This window comes from Lepisosteus platostomus, chromosome 1 (assembly GCF_059453375.1).
Source record: "Lepisosteus platostomus isolate fLepPlt1 chromosome 1, fLepPlt1.hap1, whole genome shotgun sequence".
NCBI classification, from domain to species: domain Eukaryota; kingdom Metazoa; phylum Chordata; class Actinopteri; order Semionotiformes; family Lepisosteidae; genus Lepisosteus; species Lepisosteus platostomus.
In genome coordinates this window covers 61,956,178-61,981,426 of record NC_142611.1, presented here as the reverse complement: position 1 = coordinate 61,981,426, position 25,249 = coordinate 61,956,178, and the positions used below count along the sequence as shown (strand labels likewise).

The 25,249-nt window shown below is 40.1% G+C and overlaps 1 protein-coding gene and 1 long non-coding RNA gene across 8 annotated transcripts; one reads left to right on the top strand and one right to left on the bottom strand.

Annotated features, from left to right (window-relative positions):
* Window positions 1-637: 637 nt before the first annotated feature.
* On the bottom strand, window positions 638-10,295 carry LOC148678360 (uncharacterized). Of its 5 annotated transcripts, none has more exons than XR_015938758.1 (7): window positions 9,927-10,295; window positions 7,791-8,059; window positions 7,247-7,327; window positions 3,599-5,069; window positions 2,176-2,445; window positions 1,162-1,212; window positions 638-1,053 (listed from the first exon to the last, which is right to left on the bottom strand). It is a non-coding gene; the product is annotated as an uncharacterized LOC148678360 (long non-coding RNA). The 5 variants fall into 5 exon arrangements; XR_015938759.1 differs by lacking the exon at window positions 7,791-8,059 and having other exon boundaries at window positions 3,599-3,938; window positions 5,019-5,069; window positions 9,927-10,148; XR_015938757.1 differs by lacking the exon at window positions 7,791-8,059 and having other exon boundaries at window positions 3,599-3,961; window positions 5,019-5,069; window positions 9,927-10,147.
* A 1,535-nt stretch (window positions 10,296-11,830) lies between these two features.
* On the top strand, window positions 11,831-23,067 carry LOC148678359 (uncharacterized). 3 transcript variants are annotated; one of them, XM_088633354.1, is made up of 5 exons: window positions 11,832-12,008; window positions 16,734-17,081; window positions 19,515-19,625; window positions 21,890-21,957; window positions 22,480-23,067. In XM_088633354.1, exons 1-5 carry the CDS (start codon window positions 11,978-11,980, stop codon window positions 22,480-22,482), a joined length of 561 nt encoding a protein of 186 aa, XP_088489480.1. In that variant the 5' UTR covers window positions 11,832-11,977; the 3' UTR covers window positions 22,483-23,067. The 3 variants fall into 3 exon arrangements, with proteins under 3 accessions (XP_088489481.1, XP_088489480.1, XP_088489479.1); XM_088633353.1 differs by having other exon boundaries at window positions 11,834-12,008; window positions 22,534-23,067; XM_088633355.1 differs by lacking the exon at window positions 19,515-19,625 and having other exon boundaries at window positions 11,831-12,008; window positions 22,534-23,067.
* Window positions 23,068-25,249: the final 2,182 nt, after the last annotated feature.

Here is a 25,249-nt window from a genome sequence, read left to right as displayed (position 1 = left end):
GATTTCTGAGTAAATACCCCTTCAGTATCTTTGTAAGTTCCCTCCATCGAGTGGTCAAGGTGTATTTCAAATAGACATTCAACCATGAAGACCAAGGATCTTTCAAAACAAAAGCAAACAGTCTGTCCTCCTCAGCTTTAATCAAATTGTTTGATCATTGATTTCCTGTAGTTTTCAATGATTTCACTATGCTTTACTACTGTACATTGAATAGTCTATATGACAGCCTATGACAGTCTGTACCTTCAGAAACCTGATGTATTATGGTTACAGGTTGTGAATCTTGTGTAGTGCTATTATTGGTCAGAATATTTCAGATTTCACATATTGTTGTACGTGTGAGATGTTTCACATGTGGATGTTTGCCTATTATGCCACCTTCCGGCATGTAGGGGCACCAACATCCTGTTGCTGTTTCCATTACATTAGTTTTTTACAGGACAGGGTTGTTGGCCTTGTGCCCAACCTCCAACATGGAGGTCCTTGCGCCCGACGTGGGACACGAACCCTCTACCCTGAGATTATGAGTCTCAGGCTCTACCAACGGAGCTAGTCGGGGCTCATTATTTCACATGTACAATGTTTAAAATGTAGTTGCACACAAGCATCTCACGGAAATGGCAAAGCTGTTACAGCCTTGTTTTAAAGTTAAAGCTTTATTTAAACAGAGGAAGAAAATACAACAGCTAGTTGAAGTTTAAAAAGTTTTCAAAGAAGAGCAAAAAAACAAAATGGCTGAACTCGGGTAGATCAGAAAGAAAGACTATGCAACTATTTTAATTGTTTATAGATGAGCGGTTTACAGGTTTACCAGGTCCAGGTAAGTAATTGAGCTCATCAAGGTGACGAATTTCCCAGGAGAACGGTAGAAATAGTACAATGCATGTACTATTGGGGGTAGCTGATAATGTTACAGTATGTTTCCCAGCATCACCTCCCCAGAAGAGAGATGCTTTCTTCTTCTTAACCAGAGCAAGGCAATAATAATTACCAACAATAAGAAAGAGATTCCAATGATGATGCATGAAAATATTCGACATCGGCTATTTCTTTCTGAAAGAAAAAATACATTTTTTTAAAAAAGTCAGTCATTCTCATGTTGAGCAACTCTTAAAAATATTTTGTTGATGTATGGTATATATTTGTTTACATGCTACTTACCTTGGCTACTTTTTGTCTCCTGAGTTTTATTATCTGAAGGCTGACCGTCACCTGCCAGTAGATCAAATCAGTTACAACTGCAGGACCTCAAGTGTTTGAGAGAAAAGTGAGCTTTGCAACACTGTGGGTCATATGTGTGGGATCACAAAACCCATATTATATAACATAAATACCACACATTTTTTGCAACATTTGATCATTTCACCCGAATTAAAAGGACCAATGAAGGGGGAGTAATGAGATAAACCTAAGACTGATCAGTCAGTCTTACTGTGTTTGTTAATTTTTGAAATATGAATAAAAAAAATACTTATAAGTTCAACAGTTTTCAACTTAAGATATTGCACAATATCAGTCTAAATCCCTTTATTTATGTATTTTTCTTAATTACCCCACCTCATGCATGTTCAAAATAAGTATGAATGATTATATAATGATTAAGATGGCATGAAATATCTTGCCAAATGATTTGATGTTTATTTCCTTCATTGATAAGCCAAACACATTTTGTTCCCTCTAAATGAGGAGTATTTCACTGACGAGGTTCAGGGCAAAGCTGCTTAAAATTGAGTTTGCTGGAGCATTTTGGGATAAAATCCCAAGATGACCCCTCAGTTACTTCATCCCTTTGCTGGTACTACAAGATCAGTTATCAGGAAGCCTTAATGAAAATGATTACACTTACCTGACAATGAAAGAAGGAAAAGGAAGGTAAAGTGCATACAGGGACAAAGATTTCATACAGACAAATGTTGAGTTCTTAGGTGTGTATATATACACATTTAAATTTCAATATAAGTAGACATCATTTTCTAATTATTAGGTCTCTCTTAGATCTCAAATTTGTTTGAAGAAATGGCCAGAGATCCTACTCATTAGATACAAATAAATGGACATTTTTATGTTACAATGGCATTTTATGAGCAATATCTGATCTTTGAAATAACTGACCCACGACCCACAGTGTTATCACACCAACAATACAAGGTTTTTTTAAATACAGGGGGATCTCACCTTCCACAGTGAGTGACACAGTGTTGATTGCCTTCTGACTGTCAGAGCACTTCACTGTGTAGTTCCCTTGGTCTTTTGGCTTGACTTTGTGTAGTGTCAAGGTCTTATCCATCATGGTGAAACGCGTATTATACGGGTTAGTGCACAGATTCACCTGGTTTGTCACATTACATATGAGATTGTGGCTGAAAAACACATTGACGTCGTCTCCTGTGAACAGATTCACAGTCAAGTCGCCTCCGCTTGGTATCTTATGGTGTTCAGATCGACCTGAAATTGAGTTAAAAGGATTAATTAAGATATGTTTAATAATTAGTATATGAGATTTAATTATTTTAAAATTAAAATGCAGTGAGCAACTTTCTAACATTACTTAAAGGGGAACTGCAGTTCCAGTTTCTCAGACCGGTTATTAAATCTCAGTAACAAAATAAACAAATTCTGAATGAAGCACAAAATTGTGAACTTTGTGAATGTACTGCATAGTCACCATTTTGTCGCAAAGTACTATGTAGTTGTGCGAGCGCGAGTTCCCATGAATTGCGACGTGACGTGGCCCTTCCTGCTCGCTAGTCACCGTAATGACTAATGTAATGCAATGTATGAGCTCATAAGTACAGCAATGTTATTTCACAGTATTTCTATTGGATTAAAAGAGATGTATTCACAGGCCTGCTTGTTTACAATGTCATAGAGCCACTAAACCTCACCCAACATATTGTATCACACATAAGGCGCTGTGCTTACCTGGAGGTTTTGTCTATTTTGTGATGTAAATTGGAGGTTTTACACATTACTGTGTACATTTGACTTTTCTTGTGGTTTGAAAATCATTAATACTGATTCTTTCTTACCCCAATGTATAAAAACAGCGTTGCAGTTCCCCTTCAATATAGACGTTTGCAGTCTGCTGTTTTTGAGGACATTCACTTCAAGCAGTGGAATGTAGTCATAAAACAAATCAACTTTGTGGAGTAAAGCCTTTTTTATATTGAGATAAAGCATTAACACTAATACTATTAGTCTGCACATTTTCATTCGCCCTTACAAAAACTCCTCTGGGGACAGCATGAGCTAGCAATTGAACACTCTACAATATATAGTTTCAGAAGGAACCTATCACTTATAAGCATAACAAATTCACAAGGTTATTAGCAAGAATATGATGAAAATGTATGAATCTCCTATTGCTGTCATGTTCACACAAAGTTGAGGACGAAAGAAATCCCAGGCAAGTCTGTGGCCCTTGATGACTGTAGAGTGATGCTTATAGACTGATGTGTCTTACTTGGATCTCCTCACTTCTGTATTCAAGTTAATAGACCAAAGTGCTCAGTATGAGTTCTGTGTCTGAGACTCCTGATACCTTACAGCCTCATCACTGCCATGTACAAATACAGAGATTAGGTTACTCTGTGCCTACCTTGGACAGTCAGTCTGATACTTGCACATTTCTTCATGTTCTCTGCTTCTGTTCTTTGTACAGAGCATTCATAGTTGCCTTCGTCAGAAAACTGGACTGACTCAATGGTCACGGAAAAGTTTCCTTTCCTAAGATGTTCTTCTCCAAAGGTCAGGTTTCTTTTATTCTTGATGACCCTTCCATTATAGAACGTAAAAACCTCCTCGCCACAATATTTCCATAAACTATATACATCGTGTGAGGGGTGTTCTGCATCACATAGCAGGGTGGCTGACTCTCCAAATTTCACTGCCGTTGTTGTGCCATCTGGCTCCGAGGAGGCTACAACACAAAAGAGAGACTGCGAGGCAAGATGGACAGATCCTTCTCGCAAGAGAATTAAACATTTTGGAGTGTGTAACGAACCTTTGGAAGGGATGACAACAAGTTCAATCAGCCTCAGCTGTCAGTAATTAGCAACACTCCTAACGTCATTTCCTCTCCTACAACACCATCAACACTGTACATGATCCCCTTCTGTCCCTCGCATCCCATCCACGTCTTTACATCCAGCCCATCTCCATTTGTAAGTGCCCCTTGGGCACTCCTCACTCTGCAGGGGTGTCAGGGAGGTTATTCAGGCACTCCAAACACTCCCTAATCCTTTCAGTACACTTAATTCCTGGGTGTTGTTATTCCTACTGAACATATATACATTCCATACAGCATACTGTATGTGTAAGACTGATAACTCAGCCTGAATTACTCTACTAAAACATTGGATATTTTAAGAGATTGGGAATCTCGCGAAATTGTGAATTCTGCCGAGTAATTAAACACAGTGTGGACACCAGGTTCACCAGCACTTCAACTTTTAAGAACTGACATCTACTGTTGTGCTAAACTGATGCCTAACTAGCAAAAACCGACTGCATTACTAGCATATCCTACTGCCTGGAGAAGAAACAAAATAACAAACCCTGGATTCCCATTTGATTTGAAACAAGTGACAGAAACATGTAACAGCAAAAAGCAAAGCTATATTAATATCCAATTTCAATATCTGAGCCACCTCAGCTCAGTTGACTCTGGTTCCCATGGCGATAAGAGACCATGTGACTGCTCCCCCCTGGATGGGATACTGGTTCATTGTAGCGATGTTGGGCCCTATTTATACAGGTGGGTGGACTGGAGCAAGTGGGGTAAAGTATCTCACTCAAGGTACACCTGCAGTGTCTTCAGCTGGAACTCGAACCCACAACCAAGCCAGAGACTTACCCACCACACTATAGCACACCTCTGTTATCATTAACACTCAATGCTAATATTATAGAAATCACATTCCAGTTATCCAGATTCCAAAGTATACTTTGTGAGCCAAACTGTGGCGAACAGTAACTTTAATTTTAAGATGATCATTTCAGGGTTTGTCAATATTTACCTGAAAAAATGAAGCTCAGCAAGATCCAGGCTAGCATTGTCCCGAAAACATCTAAAGACAAAAGAATAATCATGGTCACCACTCTATAGAACAGATCTGAATTGGAATCTGTACAGAGAAGAGCGACCAGATACATTCCAGGGTTGATAGGAATGTCCCACACTGACAGGCTGAAGGAACTGAGTCTCTTTAGTCTGAAGGGCGTGTCCCACACTAACAGGCTAATATTGCATACTACACTGACAGGCTGAAGGAACTGAAACATTTTAGTCTTGAACAGAGATAATTGAGTTTCAAGTATATAAGTATTCAAAATCCTCAAAGTCATTGACAAAGTCAACCCAGTGGATTTCTTCAGAATGAACACTGAAACACAAACCAGAGGGCACAAGTGGAAACTATATGAAACTTCTTTACACAAAAGATTGTGGGAGTGTGGAGCAAGCTACCCAGCCATGTTCTTGAAGCTTGTGCTGTGGTTTCTTTCAAGAAACAGGATGAGATCCTGGGATCAATTAGTTACTAAGTACCAAATGTGTTAGATGGGCCACATGATTCCTCTTGTTTGTCACCTTTATTTTCTAAATCTGGAAAAAGCTGTTTTGGTAGCTTAACTCATTTCACACTTGTGTTAGTATTTAAAGAAATAATAGAAAGATCTGTTTACAAATGCACCACCTGTAATCAATTTTCGAGAGATGAAGTGATTTACACTTGATTTACTTTCTTATCCGTTATTGCTGTGTACTTTATTATTCAGTCTCACTTCTTCCTAGACAACTTCTATCTGGAGTCATATTGTATGCAAAAATATGTTAACTTGGAAATTTAACAAATTCTCCATCAGATAATAAAAGTGGCCAAAAGTGCCAAGAACACTGAATTAGTTGGCACAGCACACAAGAGCTCAGTTACCCCAGGCATATGCTCAGAAATGACAATACTCTGCTATTTTCATGAAGTTGGAGAATGTTGCAACTTGTTTTCTAAAAAATAATCAACCCACAGGTACAACTGGTGAATTGGAGAGAAAAAGAACATTCTCCTGCAGAAGGAATTAACACCATGGGTCAGAAATGTAACATGCCTCAGGAATTCATGAACAGCAGTGGTAGGTTCAAAGTGGGATGTAGATTTAGTATTTGAACAGCTCCAGCAGGGACCTGGGAACAAGTCTCCACTCAGGATCAGATGGGAAGACAGTCTCGTATATGTATTAACCAGAATCACCGGCTTATTCAGTGGTGTGAACATCGGTATAATCAAATGGCCTTTAGCATCAGAAAGGCTGTGGTTAGTTCAGGAACAATGTGCACGAGGAGTGTTGCTCCTTTCACTTTAGAAAAGAAGAATGGAACTGCAGCCCCACGATTATAACTTATACAAGATGAAAAGAGAAGAAAAGAGAAGCACTAAGAGAAGCACAACGTTTCGGCTGTGGAGTCTTCTTCGGGTGTGCGGGACGGAACGCTGGTTTGGTGAGAGAATAGCCCAGGGAGGAGGAGGAGGAATGAGGAAGAGATCTAGAGAAAGAGTTAGCAGACAGCATAGCGGGTTGAAGCAGAAGTGGGTTGAAGTAGTTCAGGTGGGTAGCTGTGTCAGCATGCGTAGGCTGTCAAGGAACAAGTAAAGGTTTTTTCCATGCTGAAAAGAGAACCTTCTTCAGGTATGACACACCCCAAGAAGGCTGCATAGCTGAATTGTTGTGTCTCTTTTCTTCTCTTTTCAGCATGGTATAAACCTTTACTTGTTCCTGTGCAGCCTACTTGAACTACTGATACAAGATCTCTGCTTCATGCATGTGGGCCTCCTGCAAATGGACAATATGAATTTTCCGTCCATTTTTAACTATCAACAGAGTTGCAGGGCATACAGAGCCTATTCAGACAGGCAACAGGCGCAAGATGGGTCACACCCTGGGTGAGATGCCAGTCCATCTCAAAGGCACGCACACAGAAACACACATGCGCACGCTCACACCAGAGCCAGTTTCCCCAGAAGCAAATTAACCCAGCAGCATGTCTTTGGACTGTGGGATGAAATCGGAGCACCCAGAGGAAACCCACATGATCACTGGGAGAACATACAAACTCTACACACATATTTGGAATTGAACCCAGGGCCCTGAACGGGGAAGATTACTAAAAAAATTGGCATGCATACGCAGATACAGGGAAAAAAACAGGAAACAGGTCCAAGAACTCAGTTTCAGCTTCTGATGTTCTTACCCTGCCGACTGGATAGTATTCCTCGACACCGTTGCCCAAACCTTCACCTCAGCAGGGGAGGCTGGCTGGATTCTGTAGCACCTAAGGAGCACAAGAAAACCCACAGATGAAATGAGAGCTGTGCAATACAAAGTAGTCAAGAAACAGCAAAAGTCTGATAAGCCAGTACGCAATTTTCCATTGGACGTGAGAACATGAAAAGCTGGCAGGAGTCAGCCTTCTCCACCTGGACTCAACTGGGAGACAAAACCTTTGTTTCCGGCACGACACAAAACTTCAAGGATAAAGGGAACATGGCAATGATTTGTGGAAAAAGGTAGCACCCATATGTCATACGTATCTCATACACACATACAAAATTATAGGAAGGACACGGGAAGGGCCTTCAATCTCATAACAGAGAGAAGGTACATTGTCACAAGGCCTTTCAGGAAACTACATAAACATTCACATTCTTCCCTTGTGTAGCTTCCACGCTCATGCAATATGTACAGTATATCTTTCTAATCCCGACATACAAAGTCACAAAGTCAAAGTCACACACCTGAAGATGGCTCCACAACCAAAACGTTGTGTTTCTATTCTTCTCTTTTCAGCCTGGAATACACCTGAACTTGTTCCTTTGCTGCCTACGCATGCTGACGCAGGTCCCTGCTTGAACTTCCACAAAGTCATTTAACACTTATCAGTTTTAAATTGCCAATGTCAGCCCTGTCCATGATGTTTTCCGAGTCTCTTTGTATCTCCCGTGATGCTTGTTTCTGTTTGCCTCTCCCCATTTTTAATCTTCTGCGAATTCACCTAGTTCACTAACTGTAACAGAATTTAAATCAGAAGAAAAGACAGAGTAACATCCTTATAACGGACTCCTGCAGATCCCCTGCTTATATCCACCCATTCAGAGGCTATGCCCCTTCCAATGAGGATCAGTTGACTATTTGCTGACCAGTTCTCACGTAGCACGAGTGTATGTACAGTCTTTCTGCCCTGGGTTGAAAGACTTTATTGGAAGATGGCGGTACAGTACGTTGAGGTGTAAATTCTCTTCACTCCCTCCTACAGGACTTCCGTCCTGGCCTGAGCTGGCAGTGTGCTGAGCATTACTGTGTTTATCACCCTGATTTCAACCGTTCTGATCTGCACCCCCATCTGGTCCTCCCACACTGAGCTCTCCCTCATTTCCCCTGCGCAGCCAGAGAGGCGCAGGGGTCAGCTTTGCTGGGGCCCTGGGATCAACTGCAGACTTGGAGTGCTGTGCGTGTGGAGTTTGTATGTTCTCCCTGTGTTTGGGCGGGTTCTCTCCCAGTCTATACTGACAGGTTAATGTGGTGTGAGTATGTCTGCCCTGTGATGGACTGGCATCCCATCCAGGGTGTACCCTACCTTGCTCCCTTTGCTTAGAGAGACTTCAAGTGATTAGGAAATGAATGAATGAATGTAGAATCCTATTACTCATAATAATAATAATTCTTCAAATGACTTTTTCCATCTCATTAACACGAACATCACAAAATATGATTAACTATATTGTTACAGTACCATTTTTTGAAACCACTGTCGTTACATTACCTGTGACTCAGGTACAGAATTTGCTAATCATTGATAACATGATTTGACAGACATGCCATTAGCTGCTAATAATCATATGAGCAGAAAATACAGAATAGACTCCTTTCGTTTTTTTGTGCTTCATGTATTCTTATTATTAAACAGTGCAAATGTTATCTTCAGGTTTCGAGTTCATATAACATGTTTATACAAATTCTTGCTTAAAGATAAATATGTTGAATGCAAATAAATCAATATCAGCTTTTCTATTACCGATGTAAAACAAATATTGCGGTTCTTGAAGTTATTTTTTTAATCCGGCTATTTTCATTATTTCTAATATGTTTTCTTCATCCTTGGCGATTCCCCCCACCCCATGGAAATCTAATCGTTTCCATTTTTATGCTACTTGGTACACAAACCAATATTATTTTAATAAAATACTAAGTCGGTTCTTTGTGACACGAACGCGTTAGTTCGAAGAAAGATTGATGTCTTTCTTTTTAAAGAGAAGTGAAGCTAAAGCTCAAATTATTCTGTTTTATCATTCTTCCCCTGAAGTCCTTTCTAGAAAGTGCAGTATGCGCTTACTACGGCAAAACATCGACGCCTTCATTTTTATCAGAGCTACTGTAGGCAAAGCTCGAGTAACGCGGGTAAAATCGGTGGTGCGATTTGTAATGACTCCAAATGAAGATTTTTCATACATGAAATTATATAAGTATATATCATTTTAATACATAAGTCATTTGCCCCCACACTGATTCATCTACTTTCTTTTTCAAAAGGGAGCGGTCAATGCCTTCACATAACTTTAACTGTCCACAAAATAACATTTTAAAAAATAGTACATCGTAAAATGATAAACCGCGCTCAATCTGGATATACCATGTCACGTTAAACATATTTTGGCAAATCTGATCTTTGTTGGAGTTTCACGTATGGCGAAAATAAAATAACGTGCTGTACCTTTAGGAGAAACTACAACGCTACCCAAAAGTTTAAAAGTTTTCTTAATTCATGAATTTATCTAAATATTTCATTCATTTCACAGCCCACGCTGAAAACTAGATATCTTACATAGCATACTCTCCTCTCACTCAAAAACAAAACGTTAAATTCAAACCCATACCGATTTCCCCATCTCTCGTCCTTGGACAGTACGTCCGGAAAAATACAGTAAATTGTATTCTTTATAAGACTTCCATCCGGCTTTATCCTAATAAGATTTATCCTATTTCTTCTGTTTTACACTTGTATTATGCTTTCGCCTTCTCCTGAGTATTTGTAAGCAGCCAGCGATGTTGTAAAAGGAAGTAGAGATGTAAAAAATGACGAACGTATTTTAGACGTGAGTCATTTGCAGTCTTGACTATTGAACACAACTTTAAACATTGTTATATACATAATACTATATGCCAAATATAATTTCAGTTCTGAAACAGGACACATTTCGCAGAGCGAAAAAATGCTTTCGTTGAAATTAAATATATGTTTAGGGTTAAAATAAGAGGGTAAAACGAACAGGAACGGCAGCTGCTGTAAATTGGAGTAAAAAAATAGAAATCGGGAAGCATACTGCGCTGTGATTGATGTCTTTCTTTTTAAAGAGAATTGAAGCTAAATCACCACTGATTCTGCATTAGTTACACGTACAGTAAGCGAAGCTTAAAATAAATGTATTAACCCAGGTGACAGGTAACCAAGCACAGTGGTTAGCCCATCTTCTCTCATCTCAAGCATTGAACTCCGTATCTCTTTCAACGTCAGCCTTGGCCTCACACTGACATCAATCACTAGATTCCTCCTTACCAGGTGCTCTGGTAGGAGAGACAGACTGATATAGTGTACAGTACAGTAGACTGTCTCTGGGTGCCTTCTAGTTCTTATTGATTTACATCATCATGCCCAGAGATATATTCTTTGTCTTTGAAGTATTTCTACACCCTTCTCCTTATACAACTTTATCCCAGAGTTATTTTGACAGATCCTTTGTCTTCATGGTTGAATCTCTGTTTGAGATTCACCATCTAACTGAGACACCTTACAGAGACCTATACAGAGTGTAACAACAATACACCATTATCTACTTATCTACAAATTGTGCGAACAACTACTATGACAGGGCATTAACTAAATGTGTCAACTCATTGCGTGACTCATTAAAGTAATTTTGTGCTAATGTAGGTTACCCTTAGCAAAGGTGCTGAATACTTATGCAATCAGCCTGTTTTAGTTTTTGATTTACTTTGCAGTTTCTGCTGACATGTAACTTCTTTCACCCATAACTGGTCAGGTTTTGATGGCAATATTCACGTCACAAATGTGTGTGCTTTTGAAATACAGCAAAAATAAGAGTTCATTGACAGAGGGTGAATACTTTTACAAAGCACTGGGAATCACCGTTAGCAGTGATGAGTGACACTCAAAACATGATTAAAACAACTTTACAAACGAAGTAAGTCTTGTTCTTCAAACTATCAAAATGTTGTGGTTTGTGAGGAATTTTAAAACCTCACAGTACCTCTTAAAACCTCACATATGCTTTTTTGAAATTCTTCTAGAGAGCACTTTACATGGGATGCAATGTATTTCAAGAGTGTAGCAATCTACTGTAAATGTGGGGATGGGTGTCTGAGATTCTTTGTAGGACCTCAAGTGACTAATGTACTGTAGGAACTCTAGAGGGTGCTACTGTACATAGTAGTCTCTTTGTTGCTAAAGGTACAGATATTTACAATAGTTTCTTTAATTGGATTTAATTGGGTTTTGTTTTGTACTTTTAAAACATAAGGACAATTGAAAGGTTGAAGTAAATGATTTGCTTTGAACTATCAAGTCCCTGTTGGTTTGATAACAGCTCAAAGAGAAAAACGCTAATATTCAGCATATTTTACACGTTTTGGTTTCTGAGTGGTTGTGTAGTGATCAAATGAAGAGGACTTTAAATGGCATTATTCCGAACGAAAACTTAACGTGCTCTTCCTGTTTGTGATTGAAATAATATGCAGTAATAGAGCAGATTTGATTTCATATGTGCAACCAACCGATATGTTGGTAATGAAACAGTTGCACCTTTTTCGCCCTATCAGCCCACCTCCTCACATTCGCTCAGTACCAGTGTCAGCACCTACTGCACCTGCCCCCTGTTAAATTCGAAAGCGGAGCTTCTCTTAGTCGGAAATGAAGATAGTGCTTCTTCTCTTCGTGTTTTGTAAGTTTAGTATTTTATTACGACCTTGCTTCAATATATTTCTTCGCGAAATGTTGCTTAAACTATAATAATGGATGTAAACGATTTACGGAGACCACATCTTTTTGTAAAATTCAAGATACTTTGAGAAAATATGGAGTTTCTAGATCTCCCTTGATATGAAAGAAAGGAACGCGTAAAACGCTACAAATTTGCCAAAACAAAAATACCGTATCAAGTGCGGCCAATGAGAGTAAGGCTGCTGCTACGAGCGAATTGAATTTCCCTGGGACAGATTAAATGACTAAATGACCAGCAGATCGAAATGTCTAACGTGTTCAGAAGGGAATTCCAAAGCACTCTAAAAACGGAAATGAAGTGTTTGTTTTTTTTTCTCCAATAATACATATACTGTATATACAGTGTACAGGTTAGTCCCCTTTTGCGTTTGTTCAGTAGTAAATAAAAACTAACAAATATACAATTTATCAACAGTATGGTTGATTTATTCTTCTCGTGTGCTGTGCAATACGATTAACTCGATACCTTGGTTATAATTATTTTCAAAAAAAAATCTCTGGGGATTTATTGACTTTAGGAGTTCCTCAAATTAATTTAAATGATCATTCAGAATGTACGGTACTACTTTCACAATAGAGCAAAGGTCATCGTGGGATGATAAACACAGTACAAGTGAAATTCACAAGGAACCTCAAATGTAGGCACTGCTTCCCAGACAACACTTAGTTACCTCTGGATTTTATCAACATAGTAATGTCTTTTACATATAATAATAATAATTCATGCAAATATTACTATCAAATACCGCCCAAAGGTACTGTAAGTATAACATGCAAACAGTATTCCCTGGGAGCTCCCATCCAAGTCCAGCAGGTTTTGAGTAACACTATTTAATCCCCCATTACTAAATATCTGGAACAGGTTTATTGTAATTGAACAAGTGGGTGATTTGTTAATGTAAGGTTTGTAAAGATCATTTGCAATTACAAAGCGAGCGCTGTTCAGTCCTCTAATTTCTTAATTAAACAAAAGTCAGTAACAGTTGTTTTCAGTCGTTAGGAGCAGGTGATCAATAGGACTAATGAAATTGGGGCTCTCAAAGACCAGGGCTAGGGGATCCCCTGTGCTGAAGGGTTTCCAGTGAGTAATAATATTATTTTAATCAAGGGTTTTCTGACAATCCAATGTAGAAATAATTAACAAATAATAAAGGGTACTTGGAGATGGAATCAGCTGGCCAGCCATGTTGGTGAAGCCGTTACATGGCTTCTTTCAGGAAATGGCTGGATAAGATTCTTAGAATAATTCGCTTCAACTACCAAGCAGGCTAAAAAGGTTAGAGATGAGGGGAGGCCGTTTGGCCTCTTATGGGAGGTGGGCCAAACCGCAGGCAGGATGCTCATCTGTCACTGGGTAAGTACAGTATATATTATATGTGAAGAAGAGCACCACGACAGTGTGGAGGTAGGAGTTCACCCAGACAGCATGCCTTTGGAATGTGAGAGGAAGAATTGAGAGAAAACCTGTGTGGACTTTGGCAGAACAGGTAAACTCCACACAGAATCAGACCCAGGGCCCAGGATTGATGAGGCAGAAGCATTAACACCCATGCCTTTGTGATGATTCATGAAAGATTGTTGAGGTTTTTAAACATATACCGTACACGGTGGTGCCATATGTAGCATTACTAAATTAAGCGGTAATTACAAAATGACCACAAAACTAAACTAGAATTGTGCAACATACTGGCATGATCTGTCTTTCAGACCCTTTCAGGATTCTAGGTCTTTCACGCCAGTCCCCTTCAAGAGAAAGCTTCATGATCATCTTCCCTCTCAGTTGCTTTTACAATTTTTGATTCAACACTTTCACTGTCATGTTTGCTGAGTTACAGCTGCCTTCTCATGCAGAAGAGTATAACTCCTATCAGTAGGCAATGGATAATTAACTTCATGTCACAATTGCAATATTCATGAAAACAACTAAGCACAGAGACCCTAGGGCACTGTAGGCATTAAGGATAAAGTAGTTTTCCAATCTTAACATTGTTCACTACAACGGGACTTTTGTTATTCACAGAGTATCACCACTAGTTTCACGCAGTAACAACGTCTGGCTGATCATGTTTGGCCAGGAACACTGCTCTTTAATCAGACATGCTTCACTGACTGCAGCAGCCAGTTCTCTCCAATTACACATTTTAAGAGTGTGACCGTAGCGGTTCTGCATGGTCTCATGGCCTCCCTGCTGCACCCCGCCAGCTTGTCTCGCAACACCTGGGTGCGAACCCAGGTCTCCAGTGTAACACAACAGGGAACCAGCTGAGCGAGCTAAAGGAGACCTCACCCAACCCAGCCGCCTGAGGCCCCTGCTACGCGCAGGGTGGGCGATGACGTCACCATGCTCAAACTAGCTCCTCCACATGAGCACCTGTTAATTTCGGGGATATTCAGGATTCAATCTCTTTTAGACTCCTACCAACAGTCACTTAAGAGAGGACCATACTGTCACGACCACCAGGCAGTCAAGACCAACTCGTAAGCGAGCTAATCAGCCCCAGCAGCGGGTGATTATTAACAAACGCCGCCGCACGAGTTAAACCACCTGCTCACATTCCACCGTGCGGTGCGCACTGCTATTTATACCATCTTCACCTGCTTCCCACTGCTCGGTATTGAGTCTACTCCTTGAGAGCTCTACCTGGCGGTTCCCCCCCTCGTACCACGGTTTTTCTGGTTATTGGACTCCCCTTCTGCCTTTTCGACTTTGCACCTCGCCTCTCGCCTCGGACTGTTTGCTACCGGAGATCTCCTTGGATTACGATTTGCCTTTCGCCTTTTGACCACGACCTTGCCTCTCGTTTTTGGATTGTTCACCTGCCTCATCTATTACCCGCGTCTGCGTCTGCGTCTGCGTCTGCGTCTGCGTCTGCGTCTGCGTCTGCGTCTGCGTCTGCGTCTGCGTCTGCGTCTGCACAGGATCCTTGTATCTTCCCACCAGGGATTCCTAACAGAATACCGAGCCGCAGGAAGCAGGTGAAGATGGTATAAGTAGCACTGCGCACCGCACGGTGGAATGTGAGCAGGTGGTTTAACTCGTGCGGCGGCGTTCGTTAATAATCACCCGCTGCTGGGGCTGATTAGCTCGCTTACGAGTTGGTCTTGACTGCCTGGTGGTCGTGACACATACACTGCCACATGCATATAGCATAGTCCAATTACTGTACTTCAGGTCTAACATCTAGTTGTCATATCAGCTTCAGCCTTCAGCCTCTACCCATCAGCCAGCTATCTGGCTCTGGCTGCTCTCAGAAGCCTCTTCATGAGCCCAAGCTGTCACTAATTCCACACAGAGCCTATCCGATCAGCTCCTTTTCCCTCACGTGGAAAGTCCCTCCCTCTGAGCTCTTATTACTCAAGCCGGTGACCAGGTGTTCCTGATTCCACCTGGTAATCCCATTACCGGGTTGCTCCCTTATTTCTTGTATTTGCTGATAGTTATGCAGCATCATACAGGCTCCACTGACACACTAGAAGAATACCGGGTCATTAGAGCCGCCAAGGGGGTTGTATAGATCCCGGTTTAGCATCATGTCTTTCCTGGGGTGGTGAGAGTGCTCTGTATAGTCTACCATCACATTACAACATAATACAACCATACTTATGTATTTGGAAGGAAACCAAATTTTTGAAAGTGAAGTTCTGAAACCATCAGGTGCATTTACTCATGATAACATTATTGTTAGGTCACTTATTTTTCAGCAACATTGTATATCATTTATCATTTTAAAAACATGAAGTGTTCTTATGTTACAGATCATGTTCACATGGTGTTTTTCCATGCTTTCAAGGGCTGGGGTAATGTTTTTGCTCACTTCCCAATTTCTTGCAATGTGCCTTAATTGTCTCACACATAGTACTTGAAAGATATTAGCCGTGTTTCTAGTTCAGCATTTCTCTTCTTGATGTCATAAAATGATCTAGAGAAAGCATGAAGAAAATTAAGGAACACAGTGTTTAAACTGCAAATTAAAATTCCTGATATGCAAATGTGCATGTTTTCATGAAAGAGAAGCACATCAATAGTGTTAGCCTATTTCTATTGATCCATCTTCCTTCTGATAGAGTCTACAATTTATTTTAACTAATGTCTTCAAATGCCACTCAGCACTTGAATGTGTCTTTTGCTGATACACAGAAAAGGCTAATAAAATTCAGCTAGAAATATGGAAAATGATCTAATTTTAAACAAAGCCACTACCTCACCTGCATGAGTTTTGCTGCTTCAAACTCCTATTTTAAAACAATTTGTTTAATACTTTTCATCAATCCAACATCCAAATAACTACAGAAATATTTTTCTGAAAATTTTTTTTTCTTCAGTATTAATAGATATTATTATGGCAGATAAGAATTGAAAATGGTTTATATTAAAAGCAGTGTCTTTCAGGACTTTAAATGAACAAGAATTCACTTAAAGATATCTCTAAAAGGACTTCAGATAGATATCTTGTTTTAAAGAAATATGTTTTAAGGAAATCTCTAAAAGGCTTTGAATAGATATCTTTGATGTAAAAACATCTTGAAAAATTTAAAGATGCCATTAAATTCATTTGGACATATCTGTGAGTGGTACTTTGGCTTGCCATCCAAAACAACCACCAAGAATAACTCTAAACACTCAACAGTGTTCAATGTTTCCTACGTTCTCACTGTGTTCCTTCAGGTTCCAGTGTGAAGAAGGTCACTGGAGCAGAGAAGCTGAGGGTCCAGCCTGGGGACACTGTCACCTTAACCTGTAACAGGGAGTTCGAGGAGACAATGTGGTTTAGTCATCAGTCAGACCAGACTCCCGTCCTTATTAGTATATCCAAAATTCCTTCGACAATACGGACTATCTACCGAAACGATGACTACAGGTCTCGGTTTACTCTTGTGCTGAATTCCTTGGCTCCAACCATTGACCTGAAAATTGAGAACATAACTGAACAAGACCTGCTGAAACTATATTACTGTGGTGGGATGAAGGACATCCAGATGTATTTTGGACAGAGTTTCAGGCTTTTTGCCACAGGTGAGAAATTTATCTCATTATTTCCCTTGTACAAAACAATCAGAGACATCTGAATATGAGGGATATTATGTAATTTTACTAAACAAAAATCAATTTGATCATTACATCCTCTAAGAAGTACAGAATCTTGCCAGCGAGCATACCATTGCGTTGCATATCATATGACATATTGTTGTTCGTGCATATTGTCCCAAAACCTCCGTTTTCTTCTCGCGCATTAAGCTGCCTCAGACTTGCCATCCACTGTACTGATTAAATGTCTCTCTTGGCAACTACTATCCTGATTAAATCGAATTAATGGAATTGCCTGATTTCATGGACAACCAAAGCTGCTTCTGATTTCCCCCTCACAAGTCGCTGTGATAATTTTCTAAAGTGGGTCCGGAACTGTTTGGTGACATGTGGCCTCTTCTGTAAACTGTTCATGGTTAAGGCCAAGTGGCCATGTTATTCCACACATCATTTCAGTGTCGACACAGGGAACAAGTGGCGATTTAGGGGTTTCTGCGTAAACCACAATGGTGGCTTGTTGACCATGGTGCTCACAAGACCCAAACTACCATTGTCTTAGACCTGCTGCTGCTTCAGACCTGCTTCAGAATTGCACCTCCCACGTCACTGCAATACTTTATGGAGTTTATAGAGGAAGTTCGGGAGGAAGGTTCGATCCTAAGCTCACACACGTCTGCTCACCTATGAATATAATTCTTGCAGGACTTCCCTTTGTGTATTTCTTCCACATCTCCCCCGCCTCCCCATCTATACCCTTGAGGCAGCTCTCTAGCTCCTTCCTTTCAATAGTGAGGGGGGAGTTTGGGCAGTCTCATCCTGAGTCACACCAAATACCTTCCACACATTTCATCACCCTATCACATTCATTAGGATCCAACCCAACTCCTGAAAGGCAGGGATCCAAACATTCCACTCACCTCGTCCAATGCTGGCTGCCTGCCAACAGTGAAATCATTGATACAATTTAATATATAGTAACTTCTGGGAATTCACTGGAAAACTTCTGTTCTCCTAGGTAACTTCCTGCTGCTTACAAAAAAAAGATGTTTGAGTGAGGGCAAAGGACAGCTCATAATTGTGGAATGTTATTATAGGGGATTGGGTTTGAATTGTATGACAAATCCAGAACTCCCATGGAACAGTAATCGGGATTCCTCAATGAGCACTGACGAATGTTGCACTGACTGAAGGAATGGCCAGAGGGAGTTCAGTGCCTTAGTTCAACTTCAAGGAGAGGTGTCAGAATCAGCACCATGTTACCCACTATCAATTTATCGAGTTTTCAATCGAAGTTCAAGAGGAAGTTTAGATTCTACTCTCACACACTTCTGCTCGCTTATGTATATAAATCTCACACTAAGGCACTTCCTTTCTCATCTCCCCTTGGCCTCCCTTTTACACTCTTGCAGCAGCTCCCTGGCTCATTCCTTGCAATAGCAGGATTGGGGGGCTGCCATTCCCTCAGCCTGGGGAGTCACTCCACCTACTCAGAGCATATTTCGCCTCTCTAGCAGTCTGCACGCTGATGCTACTCCTGCACCTAGGCAATACTTTCTATCCCCACGCCAGGTCGTCACACATGTGGGTGAATGTGCCCTGTGATGCTAGCTAGTTTATCATTCCACTGACAAGGCAGTTACAAAATGATTAAATAGGGACTGTGCTTCAACTCTAATGTTTGCCACCACTTGCCAATACTTGAATCATACTGTACCTCACCTGAGCACCAACTGCCTCCAAACTTGGCAGATGGCCTTCTACTGACATTACAGTTAACGTGTGGAGAATTGGGATTATTGCACGAAACCCATGGGGTTCAAATCACCTCGGCCTTGTAACAGCTGCACCAGTTGACCAAATGGCAGATTTAAGATGGTCCTGCTTGAGAAACGCACCTCCCATGTCCCGTACGTCCACACTGGGCTATCACCTGCTTGCCAATAGCTGTACCACCATCTTCTCTTCTGCAAAACCTGTTTGGCCAATGAGCACTAAACCCAGTAGTAACATCTAGTTTCTACTTTCATTGCTTGCAGTTAACTTACACTCTTTACGTATGTAAGGTTTTGTTTCCGTCAGTCATTTTTAGTATTCTAAAAAGTACATTGTACGCTTCGGCATGCATTGCAAATATGTACAGTATTATTCTTATTTAATTGTACAGTGTAACACTGGACAGTGTGAAAGGGTCTACATGTTCAACTAGTGGAGACCACAAGTTTTGTTTTAACTTAACACTCCGAAAACAGCCCACTGTGGAGTCCATCCACAGCCATGTCTAGGCTGAACTATTAAACTCATTTCACTTGTGAAATGAATCTACAGACCCAGGGCTCTAAAGCTAATGGACTTTTAAATGGGAAATAATTCTCTTGGTTTTCACAGTGTTTTAGAATTAAAATTGTTCTTTTTAATTTTCAGAGGAGCAGGATGGATCCCAGTGGTTCCCTCTCGTCATGTTTCTTCTGCCAAAAGTTGCTGTATTAGGCATCCTTCTCGTGGTCTTTGTATCCTACTTCTCCTGCATAAAATGTACGTATGCTGTTTTAAAGAGGGTCTCGCACATTGCTGTGAAAGCTCAAGGAAAGTACTGTGAATTCTCAGCTTGTCGCACTACTTTTATGAAAGAGTTACATAAAATTACATAAACTGCACTCCACCCACACATGACTTACAATTCTACATCCTGTGCTTGAGGTAGTTTTTGCATTTGATAAGTAACACACCTGTAACAAGCAGGAAAGGGCATTCAGTGCCTCTGTAAGAGGACGAGACACTAAATGGAACAATGCAGGGTGTGGCCACTCAGATGTTACAGGATTAGGCTCATTTCCTCCTAAGAGGGTTTATATGTTATGTCTTGACTGAATCTTTCCGGTGAATAATTATACTTATATATGTAACAGTGAGATAAGCTATTTTGCAAAATTTCACAGGTTCCATTAACACTCTTCACATCAAATGCAAATTCAATCATATTTAATATCATTCAAATAGTAACATTTAAAACATTGTTGGAAGGTAACGAAAATAAAAAATGATTCAATAATTTGTGTTCAAATTGGCAGTTCAGTAATATTTATTATACAGTATATCATATATTGTACATACCAGATTTAATGCACATTAAGTTTTTAACTAATATTAAATATATTCAAACATCTGTTATATATTGACATAGAAGTATTTTAATGGTATTATCAGTGTTTTGAAACTAAAAGTTTGTACATATTAAACAAGGTTATTTTAGGCACGCATCATTTTAATTAGACTCGAATATTAGTCTGATTAGGTATTAAAATCATCAAAAGACTGTTCCATTCCCCAGAAATAAATTATTCCCCACTTAAGTGTCCAATAAAAGGCACGAAAACTGAATTGTCTTTTTTCATATACATTTTATAATACATTGAAATTTTAATATAACAAGTTGTCATTTGTAATATAATTGCAAAAAAAAACTAACATGTGTAATACACAGCAGCCAGATATCACCCCCACTGATCACAACATCACATTCACGTTGCATTGACCACAGTGTTACTGTTATCTGTGTGTAGTCATTTGCAGTCTACCAGTTTGTGAACAAAACAAATAAGAAAGTCACTTGCTATGGAGGTGTGAACTGACTCAGCAGCTCAGTCTGCACCCAAACTAGTCCACCACCACTTTTGACAGGTAGTGGCAGTCACCCCCTTACAGACCCACATTTTAATCATGATTAGACAATGCTACGTTCTAATTAGTTGACTTGAGTGGCTCACTGCTCTTTATCCATCCATTTTCTAACTGCTTCTTCCAATTCAGAGTTGTGGGGGAGCCGTAGCCCATGGGCGGAGTGGTAGCTCTGTGGCTAAAGATCTACACCTGTGGCTGGAAGGTTGCAGGTTCTAATCCTGCGGCCGGCAGAGGAATCCTACTCTGTTGGGCCCCGGAGCAAGGCCCTTAATCCCACTTGCTCTAGGGGTGCCATGCAAACCACCTGTGCTCTGACCCAACCTGTGCTCTTCTCTCCCTGTCTGTGTGTCTCATGGAGAGCAAGCTGGGGTATGCGAAAAGACATATTCCTAATACAAGAAATTGTATATGGCCAATAAAGTGATCTGATCTGATCTGATCTTCTCTATCTTTTCCCAGCAAGCAATGAGCACAAGGCAGGATACACCCTGGGTGGGATGCCAGTCTATTGAACCCTGCACCCCACGCTGGACTTTATTTCATATGTAAATACTTCACTGTGGCATTGTGGCCTGGTGGCTTGCACCACTGCCTCGAAGCTCGGTCCTGTGTCCAATTCTCGCTTGTTCGAAGTTTGCTCTATGATCATGGGGGTTTCTTAGCTAATACGATCTCCCCCCACCTCCCAGAGATGTCAGTTTCAGTCAAACCATAAACCATGCAGGTCTACTAGATACTCCAAGTTAAGTGGATTCCATACTTGTACCTGTGTGTGTGTCGGGGGGACGGTCAGTCATTCCCAGTACTAAAGCACCATAGAGGAATCAGACCACCTGAGCACAAGGTGCTGAATGATCTCCTCTAGTCAATATTTTTTATTTTATACTGCTTTTGTTCATTAGAATGCTGTTAAATTAAAATTAAGTGATTAGCAATGAAAAAGACAATGAACAATGCCATCTAACCCCTGATGTCATCATTTCCTTCTTTACAACTGAGATCTCTGGTGTGGGGGTGTATGTTACCAAAAATGAAAGCGACCACATTTCCAGTCCTCTGTAACACTATGTTCTTGATCATATGTCCTGTTTCCTGTCTTGCAAACCACCGCAATGCAGACACTGAGAAGCACAGAGCTCACCAGCAGCAGAGAGTGCAGAGGAAGAGAAGAGACTGCAATGTGGAGGTATTCTGGCATTCTGACTGACTCTACACATGCAGTCAAATCTGTATACAAGCAATTGCGATTTCTTTTAAATTTTGTTTGAAAAAATGTAGGATGACAGAAGTTCTATTGTAGTTGGCCACGTTCTAAGAGTTTTACCGACTGATACCAAAAGTCCAGCCCGGTTGAGAAGATGAAACAACACTCTTTTATTGTCATTTCCACAAATATGAATATAATCTTCAGTTTTATTCCTGGGTAGAAAACATTTACAATGGCACACATTTTCAGTCTGACTTGAGCCCTAAAAATGTTGAAAGAATGATTGAATGCTCAAGGACAACTCTTTCAAATAATGACATTGAATATGTGTGCCCAAATTAAATTTGGTTAATATGCACAAAGATATGATTCTGCTTTGAAACGTTTCGTTACACAACAATTACATAAAAGCTGAACCAATTTCTATTTTTCATCCTTGTTGAAAATTCATCTAAAGTTTCTAAATACAAGATTGACCCATTCTGGTTAATCTTTTTGCAGTAGAATGAAACTGATTTGAAGCGAGTCTGCCCTGCATTTGCTGTGTTTCCTCAGGGGGAGCACAGAACCTGACTGGTCAGAGAGCAGGAACACACAGTGTGGACTTCATGTGCACCAACAGGAACATCAGAGTGGAGGAGAGAAGCAGGAAGCCCCTTCAATCCCACGGACTCTTGTGTGTCCATGGCTGGTGGGACCAGGCCTCCCAGTGCTGGTGGTCTAGAGTTTTTCATTCCCTGATGGACCTGATTTGTTTCTTTTTTTCTGAACTGTCAAATTATGTGTTTTGTATACTATATGTTGTAGTTTTTTAATCTACAGTAAAACCACTTCCAGGATATAAATATTTTCAAGAGTATATTTAACTAAATGAGTAAATGAGTAATTCAGGTAAGTGAAAATAGAATAGGGAGAAATCATTTAGAGCAAATATATTGTCAGGAAGGCAGCTTCTAGCAAAGGAAAAAATATTTTTTATAGGCGATGAAAATCACATTTCAAAGTGTTTTTTTTTTTACTGTGAGCACGTTTGACCTAAAAGTTAATATACACTTCTTTGTGCAAATAAAAAAATGTTTGAAAATGAAACATCTCTTCTTGTATATTTTATAATCTCTTATCATATAAAAAACGTGCAACAGTACAAACAAATTAGAGGGCGGTTAAGAATGTGGAGCTTCTTGTTGAGTGACAATTCATAACTGAGAACACAGAGCAGCACCTGGCAGAATCTACCTGGCAGGGGGCCAGAACCCAGAAGTTAGACAGCAATGTACCACAAAAGTCTGAATTTGATGTTTTGAGAATATAGAAAATTCTCTCTCAAGTGCCCAGCTTTTGTCAAAAAGACACTGGACGACAGGCAAAGTTAAGTTAGAGCTCGGGTTTTGTTTTCAGTGTCTTTCTCACCTAGCAGTAAAGAGGATTGTGCTACCTTATGACTGTCTCTGTTGCCTATTGAAATGATTCACCTATGACACTGGTTCTTCCAATGGCGTCACAATAAATAGTAAGATTTGAAATGCATGCAATTCCTTGTATTTTTTGCAAAGCATTTACAGAGAATTGACTGTAATCCAAGTCCTCCGTATTGTCTTCACTTGTGAATTCATTAATCCTTTAGTGAAGTGAATAACATCACTCGATGTTAAGGTATCTCCACCTGTGAATATCCCTTGTGTTCTGTTTTTTAACTATCTTTTACTCTTATGTACACATTGCTATAGTTTTGTGTTTGAGGATAAATGTTTCTGAAAGAACAAAAGTATAACACATTATATTTGTAAAGCTAGCAGTAGTACACTTCCTCAAATCCAGGTGGCTACTGTAGGTCAATTTATCTCAAATACATTGATTTATTGATTTAATTCGGATATGATTGGGTTTAGATGGGAGGTTTTGCAATTCACACATCACACACATTACAACGGGCACATCCCCTGTCCCAACACTCATTTGAAACGTCCTAGTGCGTATTCTGTAAATGACCTTCCTCATTGCTTCCAGCACTAGGCAATATCATCTCCAATCTTTTTAAAGCCTCATCTTCTGATGTACAGTACTGAAATTACAGTATGTAGAACTGAGGGTCTTGTCTTTTATCCTATCACACACCATATCCTTCTTTGTCAATATCTGTGTAAATCAATCATTTAATACTTCTAGTTTCCTGCTTGTCTTCTTAATAACCAGTTTATATCCCTGAGATACTTTTCCATCTTTTTTACATGCTCATTTCTTATTATGATATCAGCCACCACAGCTATATTTCTTTCTCTCCCACTCCTCTTTTAGGTTAAAACCGTTTAAACCTGAAACCTTCCCGTTTCTGTTCAGAGTATTCTCTTGATCAGCTCTTCTTCCAGCCTTGAGAAAGAGTGCCCAGAGTCCTGAGGTTGACCCCTGCTCTCCCCTGTGAGAACTACAGGAGCCAAAGCCTTTGGAGTTCATCTTAAAGGGGGAAATTTTGAAACTGCCGTTAGCTGTGCTTGATGTGGCCCCTGTGGAAAATCACAATGTGTCTTTGTTCTGCTTCATTAGCACCCCAGACCGCAGCGCAGCTTCTGCTGTTTTGTCACAGCTAGCAGGTTATCAAAGCCACACAGCACACCAACTTCCTATAAAATACCAAGAAGAGACTGTTGCACTATATGGACATTAAATGACCATTTCACTTTTCTAACTATGAACTATAATTGTGGATCTTCAGCGTGATAGCCCCTCTAATCATAATGTGAATGGTTAAGGCTTCTCTCTCTCCCCTGACCTGGGTACACCATGTGACATCCATCCATTTTCTACACTGCTTCATGCGTACAGCGTCGCAGGGGAGCCGGAGCCTATCCCAGCAAGCAGTGGGCGCAGGGCAGGACACACTCTGGACAGTTAACCTACCAGGATGCCTATTGACAGCAGGAGGAAGTTGGAACACCAGGAGGAAACTGAAGTGAACACGGGAGAACATCTGGACTCCGCACATGCCTTCTCTTTTTTGCTGCCTCACCTCTCTTTCCTCCTTTGTCTGCTTTTCTCTCTCTTTGATCATTGTGAGCAATTGGTACAAGTAATTAATAAAAATTTATCTACGTGTTATCATCATGTTTCCATCCTGTATACTGTGCTTTTCAGAATTTAACATGAATGACCAGATTTTTTTTAAACAGACCTTGTTTTCCAAAATTAACTGTTAGTATTCATTTGAGTTATCTTATACTAATATTAGTAAAAATATGAATAATACTAAGATGAACATTAAAATCAACAAGGGGTC